The following is a 26906-nucleotide window of genomic DNA, read 5'->3' on the forward strand; positions in this document are numbered from 1 at the left end:
CAATATATTGCAGCTGCATGAAGAAAAAAAGATCCCCAATGAGGGTGATGACATGGGTAAATATAAATGGCAGTCCCATTGTATTTTGGGTTTGTAATTCCACTTTTCACTTGCTACATGATTTAAAAGGCAAATCCATGAAATGTAATGTTAAATCAGCAGTTTTGGACTCAATGCAGAAACATGTAATTTGTAACAAGAACTACATAAATGCGGGGGGACTGATGGAGTACAGTAACATAATTTGCATATACTATTGAAAATAAATCAGTAACAAAACAAAATGTTATAGATTTAGGATGTTAAATTTAAGCCCCAAATAACTACAAAGAAAATATCCAAGAACATGCAAGTTCATAGAGACAGAAACTAGAATACAGGTTGCCAGGGGCAGGGAGAATGAGGAGTTCATATACAATGTGTAAACGGTTTCTGCTTGGGGATATGGGAAAGTTTTAGTAATGGAAGGTTGTAAGGATACCTCCTAATTGCGAATGTGAAAAATCCCACTGACTAGTACTCTTGAGAATGGCTGAGACAGGTAAATCTATGTTGTATACATATTCATACAATTAAAAAAAAAAAAGAGAGAGAGCAGCTAAGGAGATTATGACAATTCAATGCAATATATGATTTGGAAGCTTCTGGAATGCGATATACCAGAAATGGAACGGCCTTTTATAAAGGGAATTTATTAAGTTGCAAGTTCACAGTTCTAAGCCTGTAAAAACGTCCAAACCGTCTCTAAAATGTTTCCTCTTTTATAGGATTCCAGTAAACTAATCAAGACCCATCTTGACTGGACAGTCACATCTCCATCTAATCAAAAGATCACACCCATAAATGGGTGTATCACATCTCCACCGAGATAATCTAATTAAAAGTTTCCAACCTATAGTATTGAATTAGGATTAAAAGAAATAGCTGCTCCCACAAGATTGGATCAGGATTAAAACATGGCCTTTCTGGGGTACGTAATACTTTCAAACCAGTGCAATGTTCCTGGATGGGAACAAGGGAGGAAAAAAGGCTTAAAGGGATATTCGGAAATTTGAGAATATAGACCATAAGCATTATATCAATGTCAAATTTCTTGAACTTGATAACTGCACTTAAGGTAGGAACATGTGTGAATATTTTTGTTCTCAGGAAATATGCATGACAATAGTAAGTGTTCAAGAAGCGGGTGCACACAACTTATACTCAAGTGTTCAGAAAATAGTGATAGACAGGCAGATAGATGGAGAGACTGATATAGCAAAATGTGGCAAAATGTTAAAGTTGGTGGATTTTGGTATCTGGGGGATAGGTGGAGTTCTACATTTAGGGTTTGTATTTTTTTGGGGGGGAGGGGTGCATGGTCTAGGTATCGAACATGGTCTCCCACATGGAAAGCAAGCATTCAACCACTGAAAATGTATTATTTTTTTTAACTGTCCTGCATGTTTGAAAGCATTTCAAAATAAAAAGTTAAACTAATAATAATAAAAAAAGACAGGCATGAGGATGTTCATAGTTTTATTCATGATAGCTAAATACTAAAAACTACTCAAATATGCATCATCAACAGGTGAATGGGTAAATAAACTGTAGTGAATTCATACAATGTAATATTTCCTAGAAATGAAAATAAATAATCTTATCAATAAACTACATGGATGAACTTCATTAACAAGATGTTACGTGAAAGGAGCCAGATACAAAAGAGCACGCATTGTATGATTCTATCTATATAGTTTTTAAACTGGAAAAACCAGTCTCCATTGTTAGAAGTTAGGATGGCGTTTACCCTTGGGAGGGGAGTGGCAAGTGGAGGGGCAAGAGGGGCCTGGGAGGAGCCCACTGATGTCCCATGCTTTGGTGTGGGTGCTGGGCACTTTATGAAAGACCCCACTCCCATTATTCCGCTCTACCGTCAAATAAGAAACAAAAATGTCTTCCTCAATTCTGAATCCCCTTCCTCCTAGAGAATTACCTTTATCACCAATCATCTAGAAAAGAATCTGAAAAAACTGCCATTGGTACTCTTAATTTTCCCATGCTATTCCATCTTTTACCCTCATACTGAAACCACTCAGACATAAATGATCAGTGGCCTGCTGGCTGTCCAATACAACACTTTTCAAGCAGCTTATACTTTTCTATAGTATTTTTTATTTTTTATTTTTAAATTCCTTCCTCCCTCAGCTTCTCAGACACTAGGGGTTACCTCCTTCTTTTCTACCTGACTTCTTCCTTCTCAATCTCGTTTGTTCATGCCTCTCAGCCCTCCACTAAAAACTACTATCCACCCCCCCTCCCCAGTTCTGATGCCACCCCCATTTCAGTCTTACTTCAATCATTTTCAGTGGGTGGCCTGATTAATTCTTCTTTAGACAACTTTACTGAGATGTAACTGACATCCAATAAACAGCAAATATCTAGAACATACAATCTGGTAAGTGATGAGTTTTCTTTTTAATTAGAGAAATTATAGGTTTACAGAAATTTCATGCTGAAAGTGCAGAATTCCCATATGTCACTCCCTCCCTCACATACGCAGTTTTCCCTATTATTCACACTTGACATTAGTTTAGTACCTTTGTTACAATTGATAAAGCATTACTTGTTTTAGCTTGCTCCAGCCTTTGGGATGAAATATACCAGAGATGGAATAGCTTTTATAAAGGGAATTTACTGAGTTACAAATTAATAGTTTTAAGGCCTTAAAGATGTCCAAACTAAGGCATCTATAGAAAGAAAGGTTGACTCTGAAAAAAAGGCTGATGTCTGTCACATGAGAAGGCACATGACCGGTATCTGCTAGTTCTTATTCCTGGTTCTATTGCTTCCAGCTTCAGATTCCAGAGGCTTCCTCTCAAAGTGTCCATGGGTCCGCACTAAGCTGCTCCCGGGGCAAAACTCCAGGTTTTGTCTCTTACCTTAGCATGTCCCAGGGCCACAGAATTCTTCTCTTCAGGTTCTCGCTATTTCTGTGAGTCCTAGCTTAGTACCCAGGCTATTTCTGTCTCAATATCCAAATGTCTGTATCTATGACACTTCTGAGCTCTTTCCCTCTCCATGAGCTCTCTTAAAGACTCCAGTAAACTAATCAAGATCCACCCTGGATGGGAGGAGTCACATCTCCAATTAATCAAAAGGTTCAACTCACAATTGGGTGTGCCACACCTCCATGGAAGCAACCCAATCAAAGTTCCCACTTAAAACTGTAGGTCTGTCCCCACATGATTGGATTAGGAAAAAGAACGTGGCTTTTCTGGGGTACATAACATCTTCAAAACAGCACATTATTATAATTATACGACTAATTGTAGTCCATAGTTTACATCAGGGTTTACTGTGTTGTACAGTCCTACGGGTTAAATTTTTAAAAATTTATTCTGATAACACACAAAAATCTAAGCTTTCCCCTTTTAGTTATTTGTGAGACACTTGAGACTCATAGTTAGAGCCTAAAGCTATGCAAGTCAGCATTACTCCACACAGCAACTGTTAAAAACAGTTGAAAAAATGATCAGACTTCAACTAGAGAAATGAACGAAGCTCATCTGGATAGGATAAAAGTAAATCAGAGTACAGGGTAAAGGATGACATGGTCTACATTTTAAAACTTGAACTTCTATGTGAGACCAAAGGAAGAGATGTTTATCTGGTGCAAAATTTATATTTTTGGTACTACAATATCTAATTTAACTTGTATGCTCAGTTTATTTGAACATAATTACTTAGATTCTTGAATAGGAAATGAGATCTTGTTGGTTTGTACAGTTCATTATGATGCCCCAATCCCAAAGTAATTTGGAAAGAGAAAAAAATATATTTGCAAATCCCCATGGAAGGACTGGGGAGAAAGGAGGAAATATTAAACTTTCCCACCTGGGTAATTCCTGATATTCTCATAAGCAGTGGGGACAACCAATTTAATAGGCCAACCCCTCAATTTTAGGGTTCACCCCTATAAAACTTATTTCTGCAAAGAAGTCAAGCATACTTATAATTATGCCTAAATGCCACCCCCAGAGAACCTCTTTTGTTGCTCAGATGTGGTCTCTCTCTAAGCTAATTCGGCAGGTGAACTCACTGCTCTCCCCCTATGTGAAACATGACTCCCACGGGTAGAACTCTCCCTGGTAATGTGGGACCTGACCCCCAGGGATGAGCTGGAACCTGGCATCACGGGATTATGAAAGCCTTCTTGACCAAAAGGGGGAAGAGAGAAACTGGCCAAAACAAAGTTTCAGTAGTCGAAAGATTTCAGAGTCAAGAGGTTATCCAGGAGGTTATTCTTAGGTAATATACAGATATGCCTTTTTAATTTATTGTGTATTGAAGTGGCTAGAGGGAAGTACCTGAAACTGTTTATCCATTCATTTGTTAATGGACACTAGGATTGCTTGATGGAAGTAAAAGATGGTTTTGGCAATTGTGAATAAGAATAATGCCATTGATTAAACTGGATCAATGGGTTGAGCCCTCGATTCTGGGGTTCACTCCCATGAAATTTATTCCTGCAAAGGACAGGCTAGGCCTACTTAAAATTATGCCTAAGAGTTGCCCCCAGAGAACCTCTTTTATTGCTCAGATGTGGCCTCTCTCTCTCTCTAAGCCAACTCTGCAGGTGAACTCACTGCCCTCTCCCCAGCATGGAACATGACTCTCAGGGGTATAAATCTCCCTGGCAACGTGGGACAGAAATCCAGAGATAAGCAAGGATCCAGCACCAAGGGACTGAGAAAGTCTTCTTAACCAAAAGGGAGGAAAGAGAAATGAGACAAGATAAAGTTTCAGTGACTAAAAAATTTCAGAGTCAAGAGGTTATCCTGGAAGTTATTTTTATGCATTATATAGGCATTCCTTTTTAGTTTATGGTGTATTGGAGTGGCTGGAGGGAAATACCTGATACTGTTGAGCTGTGTTCTAGCAGCAGCCTTGATTCTGAAAGACAACTGTATAAATATAAACTTCTACAATGTGACTGCATAACTGTGAAAACCTTACCATCCTTTTATCCAGGGTATGGACAGATAAGTAAAAAAAAAAATGGATTAAAAAATATATAAACAATAGGGTGGTAAGGTTTAAAATACATTGGGTAGTTAAAAATATTAGTGGTCAATGAGAGGGGGGGGTAAGGGACACGGAATATATGAATTTTTTCTTTTTTATTTATATATTTTTTCCGGAGTGATGAAAGTGTCCCAAAAAATTACCATGGTGATGAAAACACAACTATGTGGTGATATTGTGAGCCACTGACTGTACACCATGTATGGACTATATGTGTGTGAAGATTTGTCAATAAAAATATTTGTAAAAAAATAAAAATAATGCCACGCAACATCAGTTTGCAGGTATCTGTTCAAGTCTCCCCTTTCAATTATTCTGGATATATATATAGCAGTGAGTTTGCCAGGTCATATGGTAATTCTATGTTTAGCTTTCTGTCCTCCCACAGTGGCTCCACAATTTTACATTCACAAAACAACAAACAGGTGTTTTTATTTCTCCGTAGCCTCTCCAATGCTTATTTTCTCTCTTTACATAGTAGCCATTCTAGTGGGTGTGAAATGGTATCTTATTGTGGTTTTGATTTGCATTTCCTGAACAGCTAATGTGGTAAGTTTTAATATATGTATATACTCCTGAAATTATCAGCACAATCAAGATAAATGAACACTTATCCCAGACAATATGTCTGCTTTTTGTCATAACAGATTAGTTTGAACTTTCTAGAATTTTATATAAAGGAAATCATACAGCATGTACTTTTTTGATCTTTTTTTATTTTTTTTCATTCAGAAATGAAATGAAAGAATCAATATTTTGGGATTCATTCGTGTTGTTGGAGGCATTTTAATAGTTTATTCCTTTTTAATGTGGAATAGTGTTCCATTAAATGGTTATATCACAATCTATTTATCTACTCACCCACTGATGAGCTTTTGGCTATCTTCAGTTTTGGGCTGAATAAAGCTACCATGAACATTCATGTATAAGTCTTTGTATGGATATAAGCTTCATCTATTCTTATATGAATAGAATCTATTCTAAGAATTCTTTACTTACATTCCCAGAAGCCCCAAATCTGCTTCGCCAGATAGCAACAACCAGTTCCAATAAGAGAAGCTCAACTGGATAACCCAAAAGAATTTCTCAATCAACATGCCCAAAACTTACCTTATTATGCCATTCCTTTCTCCCCCGAACAGCTTCTCTTCCTACATTTTCTATCCTGATTAAAACCAGCAGATTCTGCCTGCTCTCTCACCACTCCACCAATCATGCAGTGAGTTAGTAGGTCCTGTCACTTCTGCCTTTTAAGAATCTCTCAAATACGGCGAGCCCCGGTGGCTCAGCAGGCAAGAATGCTTGCCTGCTATGCCAGAGGACCCGGGTTCGTTTCCCGTGCCTGCCCATGTAAAAAAAAAAAAAAAAAAAGAATCTCTCAAATAAAATCTATTTTCACATTTCCATCCTACTTCAAACATACATCATCTCTTAGCCGGTCTATTAAAATACTACTCTTCTAGCTTTCGTCCTTATTTTAATCTCATTCTTCTCCATTTTCCTTTTATGGTCAAAGCGGACTTTCTAAAATTCAAATCTGATGTTACCCTCCTATTTAAAATTCTTCAATGGACTCGATTTCCCATAGATAAAATTCAAACTCTTAGTTTAACACATAAAAAATTATCTATAGACCTGCTATCCCTCCAGACTCACCCCAACACTTTCCAGTATGTTCTAATTCAGTCATTTCTGTAACATGGCATTTACCTTTTTATCCTTAGTGTTGAGGGCAAAGCCTGGTCTGTGGTAGGCACAACATATTTTGTATACTAGAAAATACAGGCCTTAGACTGATAAATGCAGTGGGACTTTCTGGGCATATACAGAAAAAACAGTCAGTCCTACCTAGCTAAAGCATAAAGAACATGAAAGGTTATAGTAGGCAACCTAGTCAGAAAACCAGGATGAAGCTACATCAGTGACCACCACCAATTCCATGCTAAAAAAGGTGGGGGGGTGGGGGGAGTAAGTGGAAGGGAAAGAGGTGATGACTTTAGTTTGGAAAGTACTACATTTAAAGGATATGAAAGAAGTACAAGTACACAATATCCTTTTGCCCATTCATTCAAATAATCTGAGTGCCAAACAGTGCCAGGCAATATTTACATGGGGGATAAAAGGATGCTTCTGTTTTAAAGGAGCAACCTATCTAGTTGGGGGGACAGAAATAAATAGGAACTTAAAATTCACTGTTAACTGCTAGGGCAGGGTGCTAAAAGAAAAAAGAAAAAAAAAGAGGAGGGACATCCAACTCAGTCCTAAGAACTCTCAAGTTGAACGTGAGTCCAGAAGGAGGAGCAATGTTAGGCCAGGCAAAGAGGGGCAGTTCAGGTGAAGGGAACAGCATGTCCAAACAGTCTCAGGTAAGAGAACACAAGTTGGGCACATCTTGTGTTAGGTCAGAAGGATGAATTCAAGATGTGAAAATATCCAAATGAAATATCCAGGAGGCAAGTGAAAATGCAGGTTTTGGGTTCCGAAAAACACATCCAAATATGAAATATACTTTCAATCTTTTCTTAAGTGGCTTAGAATCATTGTTAGTTGGTGTCTGAATGAGAAATTCCAAGAACCTTACATATCAGCTAGATTGTATACACTTACACCTGTTCACCAACATTTCTACTGTTATTACGTATCTTTGCTAAAAGTCAAACACTGGTTTATGTAAATACGCCAGATGAACTGGTGGGGACTGTGGTAATTGGAGATAAATGTTCTATTTAAAGGGGGCAGCCATTTACTAATTTCCAGTCATATACTTCCTTGCATGAATGTAGACCCAACACTGAGAGATCTTTCTGCTCGTCAAGAAAGTTTCAAAATTTAGATTTTATATGCTCCCATTTTTAAATACTGGCAACTAATTACATTTGAAAATAACAGCTAATTGGTATTTCAGAGATAGAATTCCTGCCTACCATGCAGAAGACCAGGGTTTGATTCCCAGCCCATGAACCCTGGAAAAACAAAACAAAACATTCAGCAACTGGTGCTGCAATGACAGGACAGTCACATGGAAAAGAATGAAATGTGACCCCCACCACACAGCATACAAATAATAACAGCCAAACGAAATGTTCTTGTAGACAGAATTCAGCAAGGCCCACCAGCACAGCAGTTAGACCAGGTCTGCCAATTTCTACACTGCTTTTTCTATCCTGCCATATGACCCTTTGGTTCCCTTGGAGTAGGAGTTGTGTCCTTCTAAAGCAAAACAGCCCCAAATTGCTAATGTTCTCTAAGGTTTTTTTTTTTTTTTGTATGTTTTGAACAGTTTTTCTGTCTACCTCCCAGTCAGAATATCTTCTAGCCTTTCCTACTCCCTTTTCTGTTGTAAGCTATCAGGCCAAGCTTTCAGGTAAAGCAAACGTAAATAAAGTGAAAACCTGATGGTATTTCTAATGAATAAAAGATATATTCTGTAAATCAACTCCTTGGTCTTCTTAGAAAACAGAATCACAGAAATATTTATGACTAATCAAACTTGAAAAAAAAGGGCGGCAACTTAAATCTGAACTATATGAGCATATTTTTCTACAGTTAGAGATGGAGGGTGGAAGGCAGTTAAGAACAGGACAAAAGGGAAAGTAAAAGTTTCTAGCCTTTGAGAAATAGCAGACATCTTTTAAGATGCATTTTTTAAAAAGCACAAATGTTTAGTACAAAAGGAACATTGTAATCTTAATTCTCAGTGGGAGCAAATATGTACATATATATTTTTTTAACAGATAACACAAAACATTCTTTGGGCAAAAAAAAAATTAGGGTTTTGAAATACTATTAAAAGAGGAAAATAATCTCTATACTTATAAAAAGGTAAATGAAGGAAACAAAAAGTACTCTGGTTGCTTTTAAATCCATTCAAATACACCAATTTCTGAGGTTTTAATAGAATATGTGTTTTTAAAGTGACAACATTGCTTAAGGAAACTTTTAAAATTAGCAACATTTCCTAATTATACTAGAATACTTAAACGATCTGAAGAGAAACCAGAGTATACGAAAACATTTAAAAGAACAGATCGTAGGATATAACTTTAGATAACTTTAGATAAGTGTGGCACACTTGAAAAGAAAAAAGAAAAAGCACATAAAAGGTTAACACTTGCAATCGACAAACCAAAAACTAGTACCAAGATTCTCGAACAATCAACGACCACAAAAATCTGAAGAGTGGCCTTTGCAGGCGCCCGGGTTGACCCGAGGGGTGGGGGATTCAGGAGAATGGGGAGTGAAGACTGAAGGCGAGCGGAGCAGGCCGTGTCCCCACTCCTGCTGGCAGGCGAGCTGTGCCATCAGAGTAAGCATCAGGGCCAGAGCACTTCTCGAGCCCAGTAAAACAGAAGGCTGACAGCAGCTACCGGGTGAGGGGGAGACGGAGGAAAACTGGCCTGCTTTGACCTCCACGGAAAACTGAGGCTCCTCCAACTGTAGCCTTCGAATCGAGGCGCAGGGCATTAATCTCTCAGCGGTCGGAGGATTCCTACGAAATCTCCGTGGCGCCCTGCGGCCTTCCCACACACCGGCCGAACGTCAACGGCGAGGACTAGCCGAGTGTGGGGGGCCCTCTCAGTGCGCACTGTCCTTTCCGAGAGGCGGTGAGAACGGGAAGAAAGCCAGCCCAGCGCGCCCCGCCTCCCCAGCCCTGCCCCGGCCGGGCAACCTCACCGGGGATGCAGCTGGGAAGCGGGGTCCCGCGCGCTCCTCACCTTTTTCAGCGCAGGCACCAGCAGACCCCGCCACTTGGGCGCGTTCTCCTCGCTGAAAAACTCGTACGGCAGCTGCTGCGCCTGCATGGTGCCCCCCGGGCGCCTCTGGGCTGGGAGGGGGGCGGCGGCGGCGGCGGCGACCAGACCGCGGAGGGAGAGGGCGAGCTCGCCGCGCCGAGCAAGGCCGCGACCCCGCGGGACAGCCCGGCCCCCTCGGGGCGCCGCGCGGCCCGGCTAGCCCTGACGGCCCGGCTGGGGGCCGAGGCCCGCGCGCGGCCACCTACCCGACACTGGCACTAGCCGAGGAGAGTGAAGGCAGCCCGGAGGCGGCGGCATGCCGCACCACCGCCCCAGGGCCGAGCCCCCCCACCCCTCCCCAGCCCGCCGGCGCCGCCCCGGGCTGCCCTCCGCAGCGACCGACGCTTGCCCGCCGGGGCGGCGCTCCTGGGCCCGGCCTGGCCCAGCGGCGGAGCCGGCGGCGAGGGGGAGGGTGTGTGGAAGGACGCTCAGGCCGAGGCTCCCACTGCGAGCAGCTGGGACCCCGAAACGCGCAAGGCCCCGGGCGGGGCGGAGCTGGGGCCGGGGTCTAGCGGGGGAGGGGAAGGGCCTTGGATCGCTGTTGGGGAATCCGGCCGCAGTGAGGTGGTGCCGCCGCCGCCGCCGCCGACACCGGTGTAACGCTCCTCGAGCTTCCTACTTGCGAACTGAACCTGCTCACCACTGAGCATGCGCCGCCGGGCTGGGTCGATTCGCTCCGGGTTTTCGGCCTCTCCAGTGAAGGCCGAGGGAAGTGCGGAGGAGGGAGGGCTCCGGGCTGTGCTGCCGCTGCAGCCCAGGGGGCTGCCGGGGAGGGGCGGAGAGGCCCCAAGAATTCCGACCCCAGGCAGATTGGGTCCCCAAGAAGTCCGACCCCGGGCGGACTGCGGCCCTGCGGCGGTGGGGAGCCAGGGGGCGGCGGCGACCTACGGTGAAGCGGCCCCCATTGGGTGTTGGAGAGATCTGGGCCTTTCGTTTCGTTCCGAGGTTTTAGCGTATGTGTACTTTGTCCCCGACCGTGAAGATAAGGACTGCCCAGAACATGTACGATATAGTAAACAGACTGGACAAAAGATAGGATCCCTTCTCACGAGAACAAAGTGTTCAATGTTCGTGGGGTGGTAGAAATGATTGCAGTGTTTCCAGTCGGTCTTTCCACATACCTACAGGACAAAATGTGGACACGTAGTATTGAGTTTCTGTTATGTGTTTTCAGATTCAGTCATTTCATCTTTCAAACCCATTTCAAATATGCACTTCTCCAATAATCTCTCACCTTCAGTGGAAACAGACCTGTTCTGCAGCTCCGGGAGCACTTTACTCATGCTCCTCTCAGGACATTTAGTCTATAGTATTTTGTATCTTTACTCTTTAGACTAGATAATAAACTCCTGGAAGAGCAGATCTTTTTCACCAGGAGCTCTACACAGAATAGCCTCGTGGTAGATGTTTGTGGAATGCTAAAGGAGCATGATCTCTAAATTGCCTCCCCATCCTAGCATGCAAATATTTGTTTATAACAGTGGCACTCTGTAACCGTCTCATGATTTATCATTAAACACATTTTGAGCACTATCCTATTTAATCCTCATAGCAACCCTACTGTTCTCGTTTCACAGATGAGATCTCATTTAGAGAAGGAGTCGGGTTGAAGGTGACATTTACTCTATCTCTGAGAATTGCCAGGATCACATTGATGAAAAATGCTTAAGCAGTGGCTCTTAATCTTTAAAGGACCTCTTCGTGGATCTGAAATAAGTCTTGGTCCTTTCCTTTTAAAGTGGTCACACATGATTTACATGTTTAAAATGTTCCCACACTTTCAAAGGGGCCAAAATAACATTTTGAAATCTGTCCATAAACCCTCTGAATAAGGAGTAAAGAAACCTTAGCTTGGAGAGGAATTGGAGGCACAAGCAGGGGTCTCAGAGGATACCATGTCAGCCATCTTCAAATACCTAAAGGACTATGATATGAAAAACTAATTGGTTTGTATGGTTCTAAACGACTGATCTAAGCTCACTCTTCTGCCATGAACTCTTCCTTGGGCTTCCCGTTGCTCTGAGATTACATCTCCAAGGTACTATGGCCCACAAAGTCGTGCATCTGGCTCCTGCTTACTTTCTCAACCTTGACTATCCCACTCAGTCACACCGGCCTTTCATCCACTCCGAGAAAACACGAACCTCTTCCCTGCCTCTAGGGCTTTGCTCTCTCCTCAGCTTGGAACTCATTGCTCCTAGCTGTGCACTTGGCTAGTTTTAAACCTCACATCCGAAGACACCTCCTCTGATCACTCTAAATAGTTCCTGCTTATTTTTTTCTACAATAAACCCTATTTATTTCCTTGCTAGCCCTATTATCACAGCCTATTTTTTGGTTATTGTCACTTCTCTCCCCTCCCCCTGAAATGTAAACACCAAGCGGATCAGCAATCGTGTGTGTATAGTAGGCATTGCACTCCCAAGATCTACGGTGCCTGGCACATAGTAGGTGCTCAATAAATATTTTTGAAAGGGTGAAAGTTGTATGGAGGAAACTTCCAAGAAGAAGACTACATAAACGGGGAGTCGTCGGAGGTTTACAACTACACATTCACTCACGCGGTATATCGAGAAGGGCTAAGAGGTTGGACTTGAAAATCTCGGAAAATGCCTCTCACCCACTGGCTCCCCAACTCCGAGTCTCTGATTTTATCGCAGAGGGAAACCAGCTCCAAAACTACGGATTTCAGCCTGGACTGGACAAGCTCAGAGACCGGGGCAGGTTTTCACTAGTATGGATATTTAGGCCGCAGGCTGAGAGCAAATAGCTGGAGGAAATTTGCGGTGAAGACACCCATTGCTTCTCAGCTGAAAGACAAGGGGGCAGTGGGGCCAGGCTCGGCGCCGTTAAAGTCAGGGAGCACTCCAGCTCCTCCGCACTGTTCGCCTATTTCTCGTTTTCTTGGGACAAAACAAAACACCTACGGACGTGAGACCAGTCAGCACCGCCGTGGCGCGGAAGCCCCCTACCGTCAGCCTCACCAGCCAACTGCGGCGCCACGGCGCAGGCGCCGAGGCTGCGGCTCACGCCCCTCTTCAGACCCAAGAGCCCCGCGCCAAAGCGGACGGGACGCCCGGGAGTGAATCCAGGCGGACTAGCCGAGGCCCGAAGAGGGCGCGTCCAGGAGGTTTAGCCGAACTTCGAGCGTGCAAGTCGGAACCGGGACACTGAGGAAGGGGGCGGGGAAAGCGTTTGGCTCCACAGCTCGCCCCCTGCAGGCGGAAGGGCGCACTCGGCGCTTTACCGCACGCGGCTGGCCTGGACCGCGCTGCGCGGTTCCCTCCCGTGCAGTGACCGCACTCTTCTTCCTGAAGCATCCTTCAGAACCCGTTACTCTCCTGTTCAAGAGCCTCCACTGGCTCTTCAACAGTCCAGAGTCCTTAGCCTGGAATTCATGGCCTTGAACGCTCGGGCCAACACTTGTCTTTCCAACTGTATCTCCCACTGGAAATGAGCAACCTGTTGGCTCCTACACATCCATCTCTTTTCTGCTTCTGTCTTTTTCATACACCGTTCCATCTGCCCGGACTGCTCAGACCCATTTTTCTCCAACCCCACGCGCCACAGCCCCACCTAACCCTCTCCCACCATACACGGTTGTTAGGTCGGGGGAACAGGGGTCACCAAGACTGGAGCTGTGTAAAATGTGCCGCCCCTTCTAGACGTCACCTAACCCCCTTGCTTAAAACCCGCCCGCACCAGGACCCAGCGGCAAACTCACAACTCCCTACCTTACGCTCTGTGAGCTCTGCCCGGGAGCGCAGAATAAACTCGCTCACTTTAAAGTTTCTTGGTCCGTCTCTTCTCTCTTTTCGCCTCCTTAACCTTACATTTTGGTACCCAAAACCCGGGAGAAGAGTGCGGGTGCTGCCCGCCTGGCCAGGGGCGACCCGGCCTCCTCTCTCCTCTTTCCTCCACATATCCAGCGACCAGGGAATCCCTCGGCCGCCACTGCATCCACCACAGATCGGGTAAGCCCCTTCCCTCCTAGCCCTGCTGCCGGGTCTCACCGTTCGGAGAGAGCCTGTCCGTAAATTACCCTCCGAAAATCGTTTCCCTCCGGATTTTCAGGTCCTGAAAATCGCAAACCAGGGTGAGACGTCCCCTGGGAAGACGAGCCCCGGCTCGTAAGAGCTCCGAAGACTCTCTCAGGGTGTTGGGACGCCGACACCCCCTGGGCCAGTCCTTTCTCCTTTGAGACCCGTCAGTATGGGCAGCAAATGCTCGAAAGCCAAACCCTCCACCCCTCTGGGGTGTCTCCTGACTAATCTATCCACACTGGATTTACTTCCAGATGACAGGCCAAAACGCCTCACTTTTGTAAAACGGCTTGGCCCCAATATCAATTAGACAACGATTCTCATTGGCCTGAGGATGGGACTTTCGATTTTAATATCCTTACAAACCTCCGCAACTTTTGCTGGAGGAACGACAAATGCACCGAAATTCCTTATGTCCAGGCTTTATTTCTCCTGCGCTCCCGCCCCTCTCTCTGCACTTCCTGCTCTATGGCTCAGGTTCTTAAACAGTCCGATGAAACTTCCTCCTTTCCTGACCCCTTTGCTTCATCTTCCTTTAAACAACCAGGGTCTCCACCGCATGTAGGGAAACTATCCTCTTCTCCCCTGCTCCGCCCTCCTCTCCCTCCGGCGGCGCTCCCGCCGCCATCTAGCCCTCCTCTTCCCCCTTCTCCGCCGGCGCTCCCGCCGCCATCTAGCCCTCCTCTTCTCCGTTCTCTGCCGGCGCTCCCGGCCGCCATCTAGCCCTCCTCTTCCCCCTTCTCCGCCGGCGCTCCCGCCGCCATCTTGCCCTTCTCTTTCCCCTTCTGCTCCGGCGGCTCTCCATCTGCCATCTTATCCTTCCCTTCCTCCTCCTACTCCAGCGGCTCTCCAACCACCACCGTGCCCTCTTCCACCTTCACCAGCTCCTCCGCCACTGTCCTCGACAGCCTTGCCATCCTCACCTGTAAGCTCCCATACCTGCTCAAAAAGTACTTTACTCTATCCCTTCCGGAAGTTGCAGGACCTGAAGGGTTAATTCCAGTACACACTCCCTTCTCCCTGGCTGATCTCTCACACATCGAGAAGTGGTTGGGCTCCTTCTCCAGCGATCCGACTACCTATACTAAAGAATTCCAATATCTGGCTAATGCCTACGACCTTACCTGGCATGACATTTATGTAATCTGCTCTTCTTCCCTAACTACAGATGAAAGGGACCACATTTTCAATGCGGCCAGGGCTTATGCTGACCAGGTGCATATGATTGACCACACCATGCCAATAGGGAGGCAGTGCCAGGTCAAGAGCCAGGGTGGGACTATCAGATTGATACTCCAGCGGGGAGAAACGGACGGATTAGGCGAGACAAAATGCTTACATGCCTCATAGCCGGCATGCAGAAAGCGTCCCATAAAGTTGAAAACTTTCGTAAACTGAGGGAAATTACTCAAGGTTCTGAAGAAAATCCTGCTGCTTTTCTAAACTGGCTCAAAGAAGCCCTCTCCCGATATACCCACCTAGACCCTGACTCAGAGGCTGGTAAAATCGTCTTAGCCATACATTTTATATACCAGTCAGCTCCAGATATAAGGCGCAGACTCAGAAAAATTGAAGATGGTCCTCAGACCCCTATTCGTGACCTGGTAAACATGGCCTTTAAAATTTTTAATACTCGTGATGAATTAGAGAGGGCAGAGAAGGAGTCCTGGGACCGCCGAACGGCGAATTTTCTAACCCAATCCCTGATTAAGGCCCTGTGGCTCACTTCAACTGACAAGCTGCCGGCTATGACCAATCCACCACCAGGAAGGTGCTTCAAATGTGGCCTCGAAGGACACTGGTCCCGCCAGTGCCCCAATCCTCGACCGCCCAAGGGACCATGCCCTCTCTGTGGGAAAAAGGGACATTGGAAAAGTGACTGCCCCTCAGCGCCTGGCCGTTGTGGGGGCCGTCTATCCAACCACTGACCCACCATTGGTGGGCCTGGCCACCAACGACTGATGACGCCCAGCCTCAGCGACCCCAATCACCCTTGTCGAGCCCAGGGTAACAGTCAAGGTAGCGGGGTAAGTCCACATCCTTTTTAGTGGACACGGGGGCTACCTTCTCCATCCTCCCCTCCTACTCAGGTCAACTCCCTCCTTCCCAGGTCACGGTCTATGCATCTATGCATCTATGGGCATAGATGGCTGTCCTTTGCGCCCCTTAACTACTGGACCACTTACATGTTTAATAGAAGGGTACCCCAATTACACACTCTTTCTTAGTGATGCCTTCTTGCCCCAGCCCACTAATGGGGTGAAATCTTCTTACCAAGTTGGGGGCCTTACTTCACTGGATATAAAGACCTCAAACAAATTTATTATTACCCTTATGTGTGGCCTCCACCTCCACTTGGTTCCACCCCTCCCGCTCCTCCCCTACCACCTCACTAGTAAACCCAGAAGTATGGGATACCTTAACTCCCCTGACAGCTTCCCATCATAAACCAGTTCTTATCCGGTTAAAGGATCCCTCCTCATTCCCGTCTCGGCCACAATTCCCCATCTCCATAACCCATGGGAAAGGACTCCAACCCATCATTAACCGGCTCAAGGGAAAGGGACTCCTCATACCCACTAACTAGCCATATAACACCCCTATTTTGCCTGTCAAAAAACCTGACGGTTCTTATCGTCTAGTCCAAAACCTCCGACTAATTAATGAGGCTGTCATCCCCATCCACCCAGTAGTTCCCAACCCATATACTCTTCTCTCACACATACCCACTCACACCACTCATTATTCTGTCCTGGACCTTAAAGATGCCTTCTTTACAATCCCTCTAGACCCTGCCTGTTACAATTTATTTACCTTTACCTGGGAAGACCCGGACCCTTCGGCTGCGCAACAACTTACATGGACAGTATTACCTCAGGGGTTTTGCAACAGCCCCCATATCTTTGGTCAAGCCCTAGCCAGGGACCTATAATAAGGTGCAAACTAACTCCCAGTATCATTCACCAATATGTAGATGACCTATTAATTTGCAGCCCTTCTGAAGAAACTTCCACAAAGGCTACAGCTACCTTATTAAATTTTTTAGCTAACAAAGGATAGCGAGTCTCCCACGCCGAAACTCAACTTTCTTCCTCCACCGTCACCTACCTGGGGCTCTGCCTCACTCCTACATCCTGACATCAAACAGTAGACAGACAGCAAGCCCTCCGAGAACTCCAGCCTCCAGAAAATGCTGAACAAATTTTATCCTCCCTAGGTCTTGTGGGGTTCTTCCAACACCGGGTCCCTGGCTTTTCCCTCCTAGCGAAACCTCTTTATGAAGCAGCCAAGGCGACGCCCATGGGACCCCTAGACGACCCCTCTACTGTAGCCAAAACTTTCTTGGTTCTCCGTGATGCCTTACTTCGGTCACCTCCACTCGCTCTTCCAAGTCCTAACAAACCCTTCTTCCTTTTCACTGATGAAAAGCAAGGAATAGTGGTGGGAGTCTTGACCCAGCCTCTGGGACCAAAATAATCCAGTAGCCTATCTCTCTAAATAAATGGACCCCACTGCCCGTGGATGGCTTCCCTGTCTCCGAGTGCTGGCTGCGGCCACCACCCTAACTCGTGAAGCTCTTAAACTTAATCTGAGTAGCCCTCTCCAAGTCCTGTCACCCCACTGTCTACAAAACCTCTTATCCCATAAATCTCTCTATGCTCACGCCTTCCCACCTCCAGGAATTTCATTTGCTCTTCCTAGAAAACTCGATGTCACACTCTCTGTCTCGCCTAGCCTCAACCCTGCTACTCTCCCTCACAGTTCCCTATCAAACCTCTCTCCACAGCCCACCCACCTTTGCACTGAAATCATGGAAGAGCTCACCTCCCCATGCCAGGGCCTCTCAGACATGCCACTGTCGCAGGCAGATCTCACCCTCTTTATTGACGGCAGCTCAATAATAAACCAACAGGGAAAGCACAGGGCTTCATACGCTCTAGTTTCTTCCACCGAAATACTTGAGGCTGTATGGCTCCCAGAGGGAACCACATCCCAAAAGGCTGAACTAATTGCTCTCACTAGAGCCTTACACCTAGCCAAAAGTAAATCCGCCAACATCTACACGGACTCCAAATATGCTTTTCAGGTAGCACACTGCCACTCAGCCATCTGGAAGGAGCCAGGGTTCCTTACCACCAAAGGCTCACCTGTAATTAATGCTAAGCTTATCCAATGCCTGTTTCAAGCACTTCAATTACCATCACAGGTGACCATCATCCATTGCAAAGGACACCAAACAGATAAATCCGATATCACCCATGGAAATAACTGGGCCGATGCTGTTGCACGGGAACTGACCAAAGAACCCTCACCTTTAAACCCTCCAGCATCAACTCTTTTCTTTACTCTCCCCTCCCTCCAACCTGCTTATTCTTTCAGGGAACATGAAAACCTCCTTGCCTGGGGAAGCTCTACTACACCGGAAGGCTGGATCTTCCTCGATAACAAGGTGGCTCTCCCAACCAAACAAGCCCCCGATGTTCTTTCTCAGGTACATTCATCACTGAATCAGCCCTGGAATCAACATCAGAATCCCTATCTTCTCTGAAACATCAACTTACCTCACTAGCTCAGGTAACTCTTCAAAATCGACAGGCCTTGGACCTGCTGACAGCCGAAAAAGGAGAGACGTGCATATTCCTCCAGGTAGAATGCTGCTATCATGTCAATGAGTCAGGTCTGGTAGAACAAAATGTTCACACCCTAAACAAACTAAAAGAAGATCTCTACCATAGAAAACAGGGAACCAACGCTGCCCTAATCTGGTTCTCTTCTCCCCTGGCGACATGACTCCTCCTGCTACTAGGACCAGTTATTCTAATGTCTTTTCTTTCTCCTAGCTCCCTGTCTCCTCAACTTCCTTCAAGGATGCATAAAAGAACTGTCACAGGTGGCAATCAACCAAATGCTCCTACATCATCATCACCGCCTGCCTTTCTCACCAGATTCCTATAGCCAACCTCCCCACTCTCCTGACTGATGATTCCAGCCTATAACCCCACACTGCCCCAATGCAGCAGGAAGTAGCCAGAAAGATCTTGGCGCCCTATTATCACAAAAAGGCTGGAATGTTAGGTCGGGGGAACAGGGAAGGTCACCATGATTCGAGCTGTGTAAAATGTGCCGCCCCTTCTAGACGTCACCTAACCCCCTTGCTTAAAAACCGCCCACACCAGGACCCAGTGGCGAACTCACAACTCCCTACCTTGGGTTCTGTGAGTACTGCCCGGGAGCACAGGAATAAACTCACTCACTTTAAAGTTTCTCGGTCTGCCTCTTTTTCGCCTCCTGAACCTTACAACAGTCACTGTTGTCCCCGGTTTCAGCAGCCTCCATTTAGGATTTGTCTCCTTGAACTACAGGGCCCGACAAGCAAAGGAACAGCAGTTTCAATCATGAACAGATGCCATCCTTCAACAGCATATTCTCCCTTTATCCTTGTCCTCACTCTCTTCCCATGCCCTGCTTTCATTTCCACTTCTCCAAGGAGTGTGTTGTTCCCCAGAAAATTCTCTGTAGAAATAGTGGCTGATAAAGCTTCTGGATGCCTACCATTGTGTTAACAGCGTGAATCTCTCCCTTTCTTTTCTCTGCAAAGATGGTGAGGAGCAAGTGCAGATAGAAGAAATGACAAAAGGCTCTCCCAAACATATGGGACTATCCTTGCACTTCTTTTTCAGAATCCCTACAGAGTCCAGTTTTTTTGTTTTTTGCAATGATGATTTGAGTTGTAATGTCTTCTCAAACTGACCTTACCACAATCCAGGACCATTTTCATCAAATTCCCAACAGATTTGTCATGGAACTTGATAAACTGATTCTTAAATGTACATGGAATAGCAAAACCCCAAGAAAAGCTAGTACTCCTATAAAAGAAAGGGAGGGCAACTTGCCTTACCAGGTACAAACATGTATGACATAACCAGAGTAATTAAAATAATATGGTATTGGAATAGGAACAGATAAACCAGTGGATCAATAGAGAACCAAATATATAGCAATGATTTATGACATAGGAATTGCCGATGAGTAGGGAAAAGATATACTCTTCAATAGATGGAATAGGGATAACTGATAATACATGTGAAAAATAAAATTACATTCCTAACTCAACCAACACAAAGTAATCCCAGGTGCATAAGAGACTTAAACATGCCAAGCAAAATTATAAAATTTCTAAAAGAAAATAAATAATATCTTTATGAGCTCAAGGTAGGAAAGGATTTCTTAAATAAGGTGCAAAAAGCACAAACCATAAAGGCAAAGTTTGATATATTTGACATCATTAAAGTTAAGTGCTTCTGTAAATCAAACTATACCATTAAAAAAGTGAAAAGGCAAGGCCATAAACTAGAGAAAATAGTTGCAATTTATACAACCCAAAAAATTTGTTTTCAGAATAGGAGGTTTATTATAGAGGAGATCCTGCTGATTAGATATTCAAATTCATTAGTAATCAGAGAAATGCTAGTTCAAACCATAATGAAATACTGTTTTGTGTCCATTGAATTGAAAAAAAATTTTAAGTTGAATAATTCTAAGCTTTGGAAAGGATGTAAAGCAACTGAAATTTTCATCAATTGCTAAAGGAAAAATAAATTAGTACATCCACTTTAGAAACTTGTCTTTTCTTAAAATGTGAACATGGGCAAGTGCTATAGAAACTGGCGTGGAGGATAATCCCATAACATAAAAGTCCCGGAGAAACACTTTCACATTTGAACCACAGTAGGTAATAGCACAAACAGTAAAACGAAAAAATAAATTGCGAAATACTGTAGAGCACCAAAAATGAATGTACTACAGCTATACACATCAACACAGATGAATCATAAAAACATAATACTAAACAGAACACTAAGCAAGAAACAGAAAAGTACACACTATATGATTCATTATATAAAGCATAGAAAAAACAGTAAAACGACATTTTGTGTTATTTGTTGTGGTACTCTTCCTCCAGGATGGCCCAGTGAGCTTCTCTACCTGATGTTTATATCTTAGTGTAGACACCAGTCCCACGTTGGCTAGAACTGACCCAAGGAACCAATAGGATTTTATAGAAATTATGCATGATTCCTGAGGCTACATCATAAAAGACATTAGGGACTTTAGCCCTGTGGAATAAGCGGCTCTATGGTGCTTGATGGGAACACAGGCTCAGGCACAAGAAAACTTTTAGCAAATGACCACTTTGTAACTTACACAGCACAAAAGGTCTGAAAGAGCAGGGGTAACCATCCTGTAGTGGCCTCTCTCCCTGGGAGACACTGCTCAGGTCAGGCTCTGTGGGTGGCTGCTCCACACACCCCACGTCTCTGAAGAAAGCAAAGACAAATCTGTGCCGCCTGCAGGCTGGGTAATTATACAACCCAGAGGGAGGGGGCCCTGCCATTGAGGGGTCCTACCCTTATCAACAGCTGGACCTGCTCATTCCCAGATTTGGGTTTAAGGTATGGTCAGTCTGCTCCATTCCACCTTATAGCTGCCCTGGGCTGCAGGATGGAAACGTATTGAAACATGTGTACACAATAGGAAGGAGGTGAGGGGTGGGAGGCTGGTTTGGGAGAAACCCGCAGATTGGGAGATACTCACTGGATGCCCCTGTGACTTCCCCAGCAAGCCTCTCTCTTGGTTCCTTGTGCCGAGGGCAACCAGCTGCCATGCTGTGAGGACACTCAGTGGAGAAGTCCACCCGGAGAGGCACCAAGGCCTCCCACCATTAGACAAGGTGAAAGAACCATCTTGGAAATATCTTCCAGCCGAAATCAAGCCTTCAGACAACCAAAACGCAGGTCAGCCTCTTGAGGGATCCTGAGCCAAAACGACCTAGATAATCCACATCTAAATTCCTGACTCACGGAAACTGCGATAATAAATGTGTGTTGCTTTAAACCACCAGGTTTTGGAGTCATGTGTTAGGTGGTATTAGAAAATTTATACATTCATTTAGAAATACGAATACATGTATGGATATTCGTGAGTGGTAACATTATAACAAACATTTTAAATTAATACCAAATTCATAATGGTGGTTGTGGGGAGAATGTTAAGATAAACTATTAATTGTAGAAAAATACTATAGAACATTGTTTGCAATTGGGGAGGGTTTATACAGGGGACACCTGAAACACCCTTGATGTTCGAGATCTAATCTGGGTAGTGTGTACACAGTTTTCATTTTATTTAAAATATCTACTCTTCTTGTATGTATTGTAAATTACAAACACCCAAAGGTATAATGGCTACAATGGGTCAATGGACAGGACAAAATGGATTTATTGACAATTCTGAACCAGGACCATAACTGTCTCAGAAATGCACTTAAGAAATAAAAATTCTTCCTGCTGTGAATTTTAGGGCAGAGTTGCAAGAGGCTAGAAGTAAACACAAGTAGACAACAGTTTAAAGAAAAAAACATGTCTATACTGACTTCCTGTTTCCCTTTTATCCTCTCCCCAGCAATACTGAAAAAAAAGAAAAAGCTGGCATTTCCAAGACTTCTCAGTCTCAGATACTGAGGATTGGACAGGCAACGGAAAAGAAGAACTGCAGTTTGGTTTGAACACAAGAGAGTCAACTCAGGTCCAACTCAAGGACTTTTTGTGGCCTTGGGCAAATCAGTATCTATTGTAACAAGTTGTATAATTTGTATCCAGAGGAAGAAACCTCATCAGGCAGTTAATAATACTTACCAAGTACCCACTTAATAAAGAGTTCAATATCTGGATATGAAAAACCATGATACATAACTAATTGGAAAAATAATTTAGCATTTAAAATGTCAAATAAGTAATACATTCACACGATTCAAAAAGTGTCTGTCACACTGACTACTAGGTATATATATATATGTTTATACACAGGGCTTCTACCCTCTTCCCTAACAGGTAGCAAACTTTATTTCTTATATATTCCTCCAAAGTTTCTTGTTGCAAATACAAGCAAACACACTTATATCCTTAAGCATTTTATTTTGAAATAATTTCCAACAGAAAAGTTTTAAAAACAATACAAAGACTTTATATACCTGTCACCCAGATTCAACAGTTTTTAACATTTTGCCACATTTATCATTTTCTCTGTTTCTGTCTCACCATAGGCAATATATGTATTTATGTCTGTGTTCATTTTTTTTCGGAATCACATGAGATTATGTGGCAAATATCACCCCCCTTTACCCACAAATACTTCATTGAGTCAGTGTGCATTTCCTAAGAACGAAGGCTTTTACTTACATAACCATAGTCCAATGATCAAACTTAGAAAACAAACATGGATATAATACTATCATCTAATCTTCAGACCTTATTCAAGTTTTACCAGTTGTTTCAACAATGTTCTTCATAGCATTTTCTTTTTCTGGTCTAGCATCCACTCCAGAATCATATACTGCATTTAGTTTTCACATCTCTTTGGTCTCTTCTTTCAACTGGATGATTCTAAAGACTTTCTTTATCTTCACAGTATAGACATTTATTAAGATGACTTTTTAAAATAATGTTCCTCAATTTGGATTTACGTAATGATTTCCCATGATAAGATTCAGGTTGTGCGCTTTGGGCAGGAATGTTGTGTCCTTCTCAGTGTATCACATCGGGGGTACGTAATAGCAGTTTGTCCCATCATTAGTGATGCTAAATTTGGCTACTTGGTTATGGGGCACTCTGTCAGGTTTCTCCACTACAAAGTTACTTCCCCCGCCCCGTAATTAATTTATAATGATTTGTACAAATATATATTATTTTTTAAAAACTTTGTTGAGATGTAATTCACAGACTGTTCACCCATTTAAAGTGCCCAAGTCAGTGGTTTTTAGTATATCCGTGGGGTTAAGAACCATCACTACAACAAATTTTGGAATATTTTCATCACCCCCAAAAGAAGCCTTTTCCCCATTAGCAGTCATTCCCCTGTTCTCCCCAATTCCTACCCCCAGCCCTAGACAACTTCTAATCTACTTTCTGTCTCCATAGATTTCTCTTCTGGGGATATTTCATGTAGATGGAATCATACAATATGTTTTCTTTTCTGACTGGCTTCTTTCACTTAGCGTGTTTTCAAGATTTATTCATGTTGTAGCACAAATTAGTACTTTTATGGCCAAATAATAAGTGATTTATGAATATATTCTATTTGTTTATCCATTCATCCGTTCATGAGCATTTGGGTTGTTTTTCCTTTTTGGCTATACTGAATAATGCTGATATGAATGTTTACGTACAAGTTTTTGTACAAGTTTTGTACAAGTTTTTGTGTGGACATATTTTTTCATTACTCTTGGGAAGGTCTACCTAGGGGTAAAATTGCTTGGTCATATGATAACACTGTGATTAACCATTTGAGAAAAGTCCAGAATGTTTTACAAAGTGACTGTACCATTTTACATTCCAACCAGCAATATATGAGGGTTCCAATTTTTCCTGTTCTCACCAATACTTCTTACAGCCATCATACTGGTTATAAGTAGCATATGTTCATAGAGGTTTTGATTTAATTCCTTGATGGCTAATGATGTTGAATGTCTTTCATGTGTTTATTGGCCATTTGTATATCTTCTTTGGAGAAATGTTTATTCAAGTCCTTTGCCCATTTTTTACTTGGGTTTGCTTTTTTGTTGTTGATTTGCGAATCCCAGAAGTATTTATTGAAAAAACTATTCCTTTCCCATTGAATTGTCTTAATATGCTTAATATGTCGAAAATCAATTGGCCATAAATGTCAGGGTTTATTTCTAGACTCTCAATTGTATTCCATTGAATATATATATATCTTTATACAAATACCACACTGTCTTGATTACTATAGTATTGTAGCAACTTTTGAAATCAGGAAGTGTTTGTCTTCTAATTTTGCTCTTCTTTTCTGAGACTGTTTGGGCTATCCTAGAACTCTTGCATTTCCATCTGAAATTTTTTATCAGCTTGTCAATGTCTATAAAGAAAGCATCTGGGGTTCTGATAAGGATCACGACAAGTGGGTAGATCATTTTGGGAGTGCTGTCATCCTAATAATACTAAGCCTTCTGATCCATGAATATGTGATATATTTCCATGTATATAGATCTTCTTTAATTTCTTTCAGCATTGTTTTGTAGTTTTCAATATAAGTTTTGCACAACTTTTATTCAATTTATTCTTAAGTATTTTATCCTTTTTGATCCTATTATAAACGGTTGACTTCTCAATTTCATTTTTGGGTTGTTCATTTCTAGTGTATAGAAATACAATAGTTTTTGTATATTGATCTTGCCTTCTGCAACTTTACTGGGCTCATTTATTAGGTCTAAAAATTCATATTCTTAAATTACTTTTTTAATTAACAGATTGTAACAAACATTGTTGTGGTAGTTAGATTCAGTTGTCAACTTGGCCAGATGAAGGTGCCTAGTTCTGTGGTACGTGAACTTCATCTGTTGCTGATTACATCTGCAGTTGGCTAGATGCAGGAGGCGTGCCTGCTGCAATGAATGATGTTTGACTTAATTGGCTGGTGCTTAAATGAGAGAGCTCAACGTAGCACAGCCCAAGCAGCTCAGCATACCTCATCTCAGCACTTGCAGCTCAGCCCAGGCCTTTGGAGATGCAGAAAGGAATCACCCTGGGGAAAGTTTTTGGAACCCCGAGGCCTGGAGAGAAGGCCAGCAGAGATCGCCCTGTGCCTTCCCAAGTAAGAAAGAACCTCAGCTGAAAGTTAGCTGGTTTTCCTCTGAAGAACTAAAGAAATAAATTCCCTTTTATTAAAAGCCAATCCGTCTCTGGTGTGTCGCATTCTGGCAGCTGGCAAACTAGAACAACTATTCTGCATCTTTTTCTATACTTTACAATATATCTTAAAGATCCTTCTAAATCTATACATAGTATCTCAGTACTTCCATAGAATTACATTATATGATGTACAATGATTTATTTAATTAGTCCCCTGTTGAGGTATATTTGTTTTTTTCCTAGTATTTTATTATAAAGGGTGCTGCAATAAGTAAAAGTCATTTTGCTTGCACTCAAGTATATTTGAGAGTAAATTCCCTGAAGAGGAAATTCTGGGTCAAATGGCAGGTACTTTGTAATGTTGATAGATATTGACATACTGGAGAGCTAATTTCACCTTAATTTTGAGAGCAATTTTACTGAGATAAGTGTACATAAGTATACATACTGTATAATATTCATTTTAATTTTAATGTATTTAATGCTGACAATATATTTCAGGATGCTCATTAAAATCGGTGTAATAATAATAAGCTAAGGCATATATATGAGGAAAAATGTATTCTTAGTAAATCAACCTATTAGCAGAAGCATCTCTCTCTCTCTCTCTCTCTTTCTCTCTCATACACACACACACACACACACAAACAGACACACACATACACACACGGTGGTGGATGTTTTAGAAAGCTACAAGTATTTAGGGCTCTGGGATCATTGATATGAGTAGTAATATTGTTTGCAAATCATTTTTTGTGTTGGCTCTGCAGCAAATCTGCCGTAAATATGTTAAGCAGTAATCGTTGTATTAAAATAAAATTTACGCTTGTCTATGTCTAAAAATAACAATAATAATAAGGCAGGGGGGTGCAAGGGTAGTTCACTGGTAGAATTCTTGACTGCCATGCGGGAGACCGGAGTCAATTCCCAGTCCATGCACTTTCCAAAAAAACAAACAAACAAAAAACAACCAAACAAAAATTCAACAAATGGATACTCACATGGAAAAATAATGAAATGTGACCCTGCCATAAAGCATACAAAATAATAATAATGATAATAATAATAAGGCAGGGCATAAAATTTGAGTTACTGAATCATGACTATTCCTGTTGTATTAGTATCTATAAAGCCTCTAAAATAGTGTTTTAGTTTCCCTGAAATCATACCTCCTACCTTGAAGTGGTAAAATTTTTGGAACTATATGAGATAAATGACCATTTTACTATTACTGTCTTATTCCAGGTTCAATTTGTAAAGCATTTCAGTTTAGTTATGACAGATACATTTACTCT

At 43.0% G+C, this 26906-nt stretch overlaps 2 protein-coding genes across 7 annotated transcripts in view; one reads left to right on the top strand and one right to left on the bottom strand.

Annotated features, from left to right (window-relative positions):
- SOS1 (SOS Ras/Rac guanine nucleotide exchange factor 1) overlaps positions 1–26906 on the bottom strand; it is a 275229-nt gene that overhangs the window by 185006 nt on the left and 63317 nt on the right. For 2 of the 4 annotated variants that reach the window (XM_077134034.1, XM_077134033.1), the window contains exon 1: positions 9783–9912. The exons of the other annotated variants lie outside the window; for them this stretch is intronic. In XM_077134034.1, the coding sequence (XP_076990149.1) occupies positions 9783–9869 (87 nt within the window). In that variant the 5' untranslated portion in view covers positions 9870–9912. Of the gene's footprint in view, positions 1–9782; positions 9913–26906 lie in introns of those variants that run through there. 4 annotated transcript variants of the gene reach the window in all.
- On the top strand, positions 13583–25646 carry LOC143660715 (uncharacterized). Of its 3 annotated transcripts, none has more exons than XR_013164205.1 (3): positions 13583–13834; positions 21524–21699; positions 22367–25646. XR_013164205.1 is itself a non-coding variant. In XM_077134041.1 (3 exons), exons 1-3 carry the CDS (start codon positions 17406–17408, stop codon positions 22467–22469), a joined length of 1269 nt encoding a protein of 422 aa, XP_076990156.1. In that variant the 5' UTR covers positions 14803–17405; the 3' UTR covers positions 22470–25646. The 3 variants fall into 3 exon arrangements, 1 of the variants encoding a protein (XP_076990156.1); XM_077134041.1 differs by lacking the exon at positions 13583–13834 and adding an exon at positions 14803–18395; XR_013164204.1 differs by lacking the exons at positions 13583–13834; positions 21524–21699; positions 22367–25646 and adding exons at positions 14803–18550; positions 18745–19467.

This window comes from Tamandua tetradactyla, chromosome 17 (assembly GCF_023851605.1).
Source record: "Tamandua tetradactyla isolate mTamTet1 chromosome 17, mTamTet1.pri, whole genome shotgun sequence".
NCBI lineage: Eukaryota > Metazoa > Chordata > Mammalia > Pilosa > Myrmecophagidae > Tamandua > Tamandua tetradactyla.

Coding starts and splice junctions, on each gene's coding strand:
- LOC143660715 (XM_077134041.1), top strand. CDS start 17,406: ATGGACCCCACTGCCCGTGGATGGCTTCCCTGTCTCCGAGTGCTGGCT. Junction 18,396..21,523: donor CCCCCGATGTTCTTTCTCAG/GTACATTCATCA, acceptor TGACTTCCCCAG/CAAGCCTCTCTCTTGGTTCC. Junction 21,700..22,366: donor TTCAGACAACCAAAACGCAG/GTCAGCCTCTTG, acceptor TCCTCTCCCCAG/CAATACTGAAAAAAAAGAAA.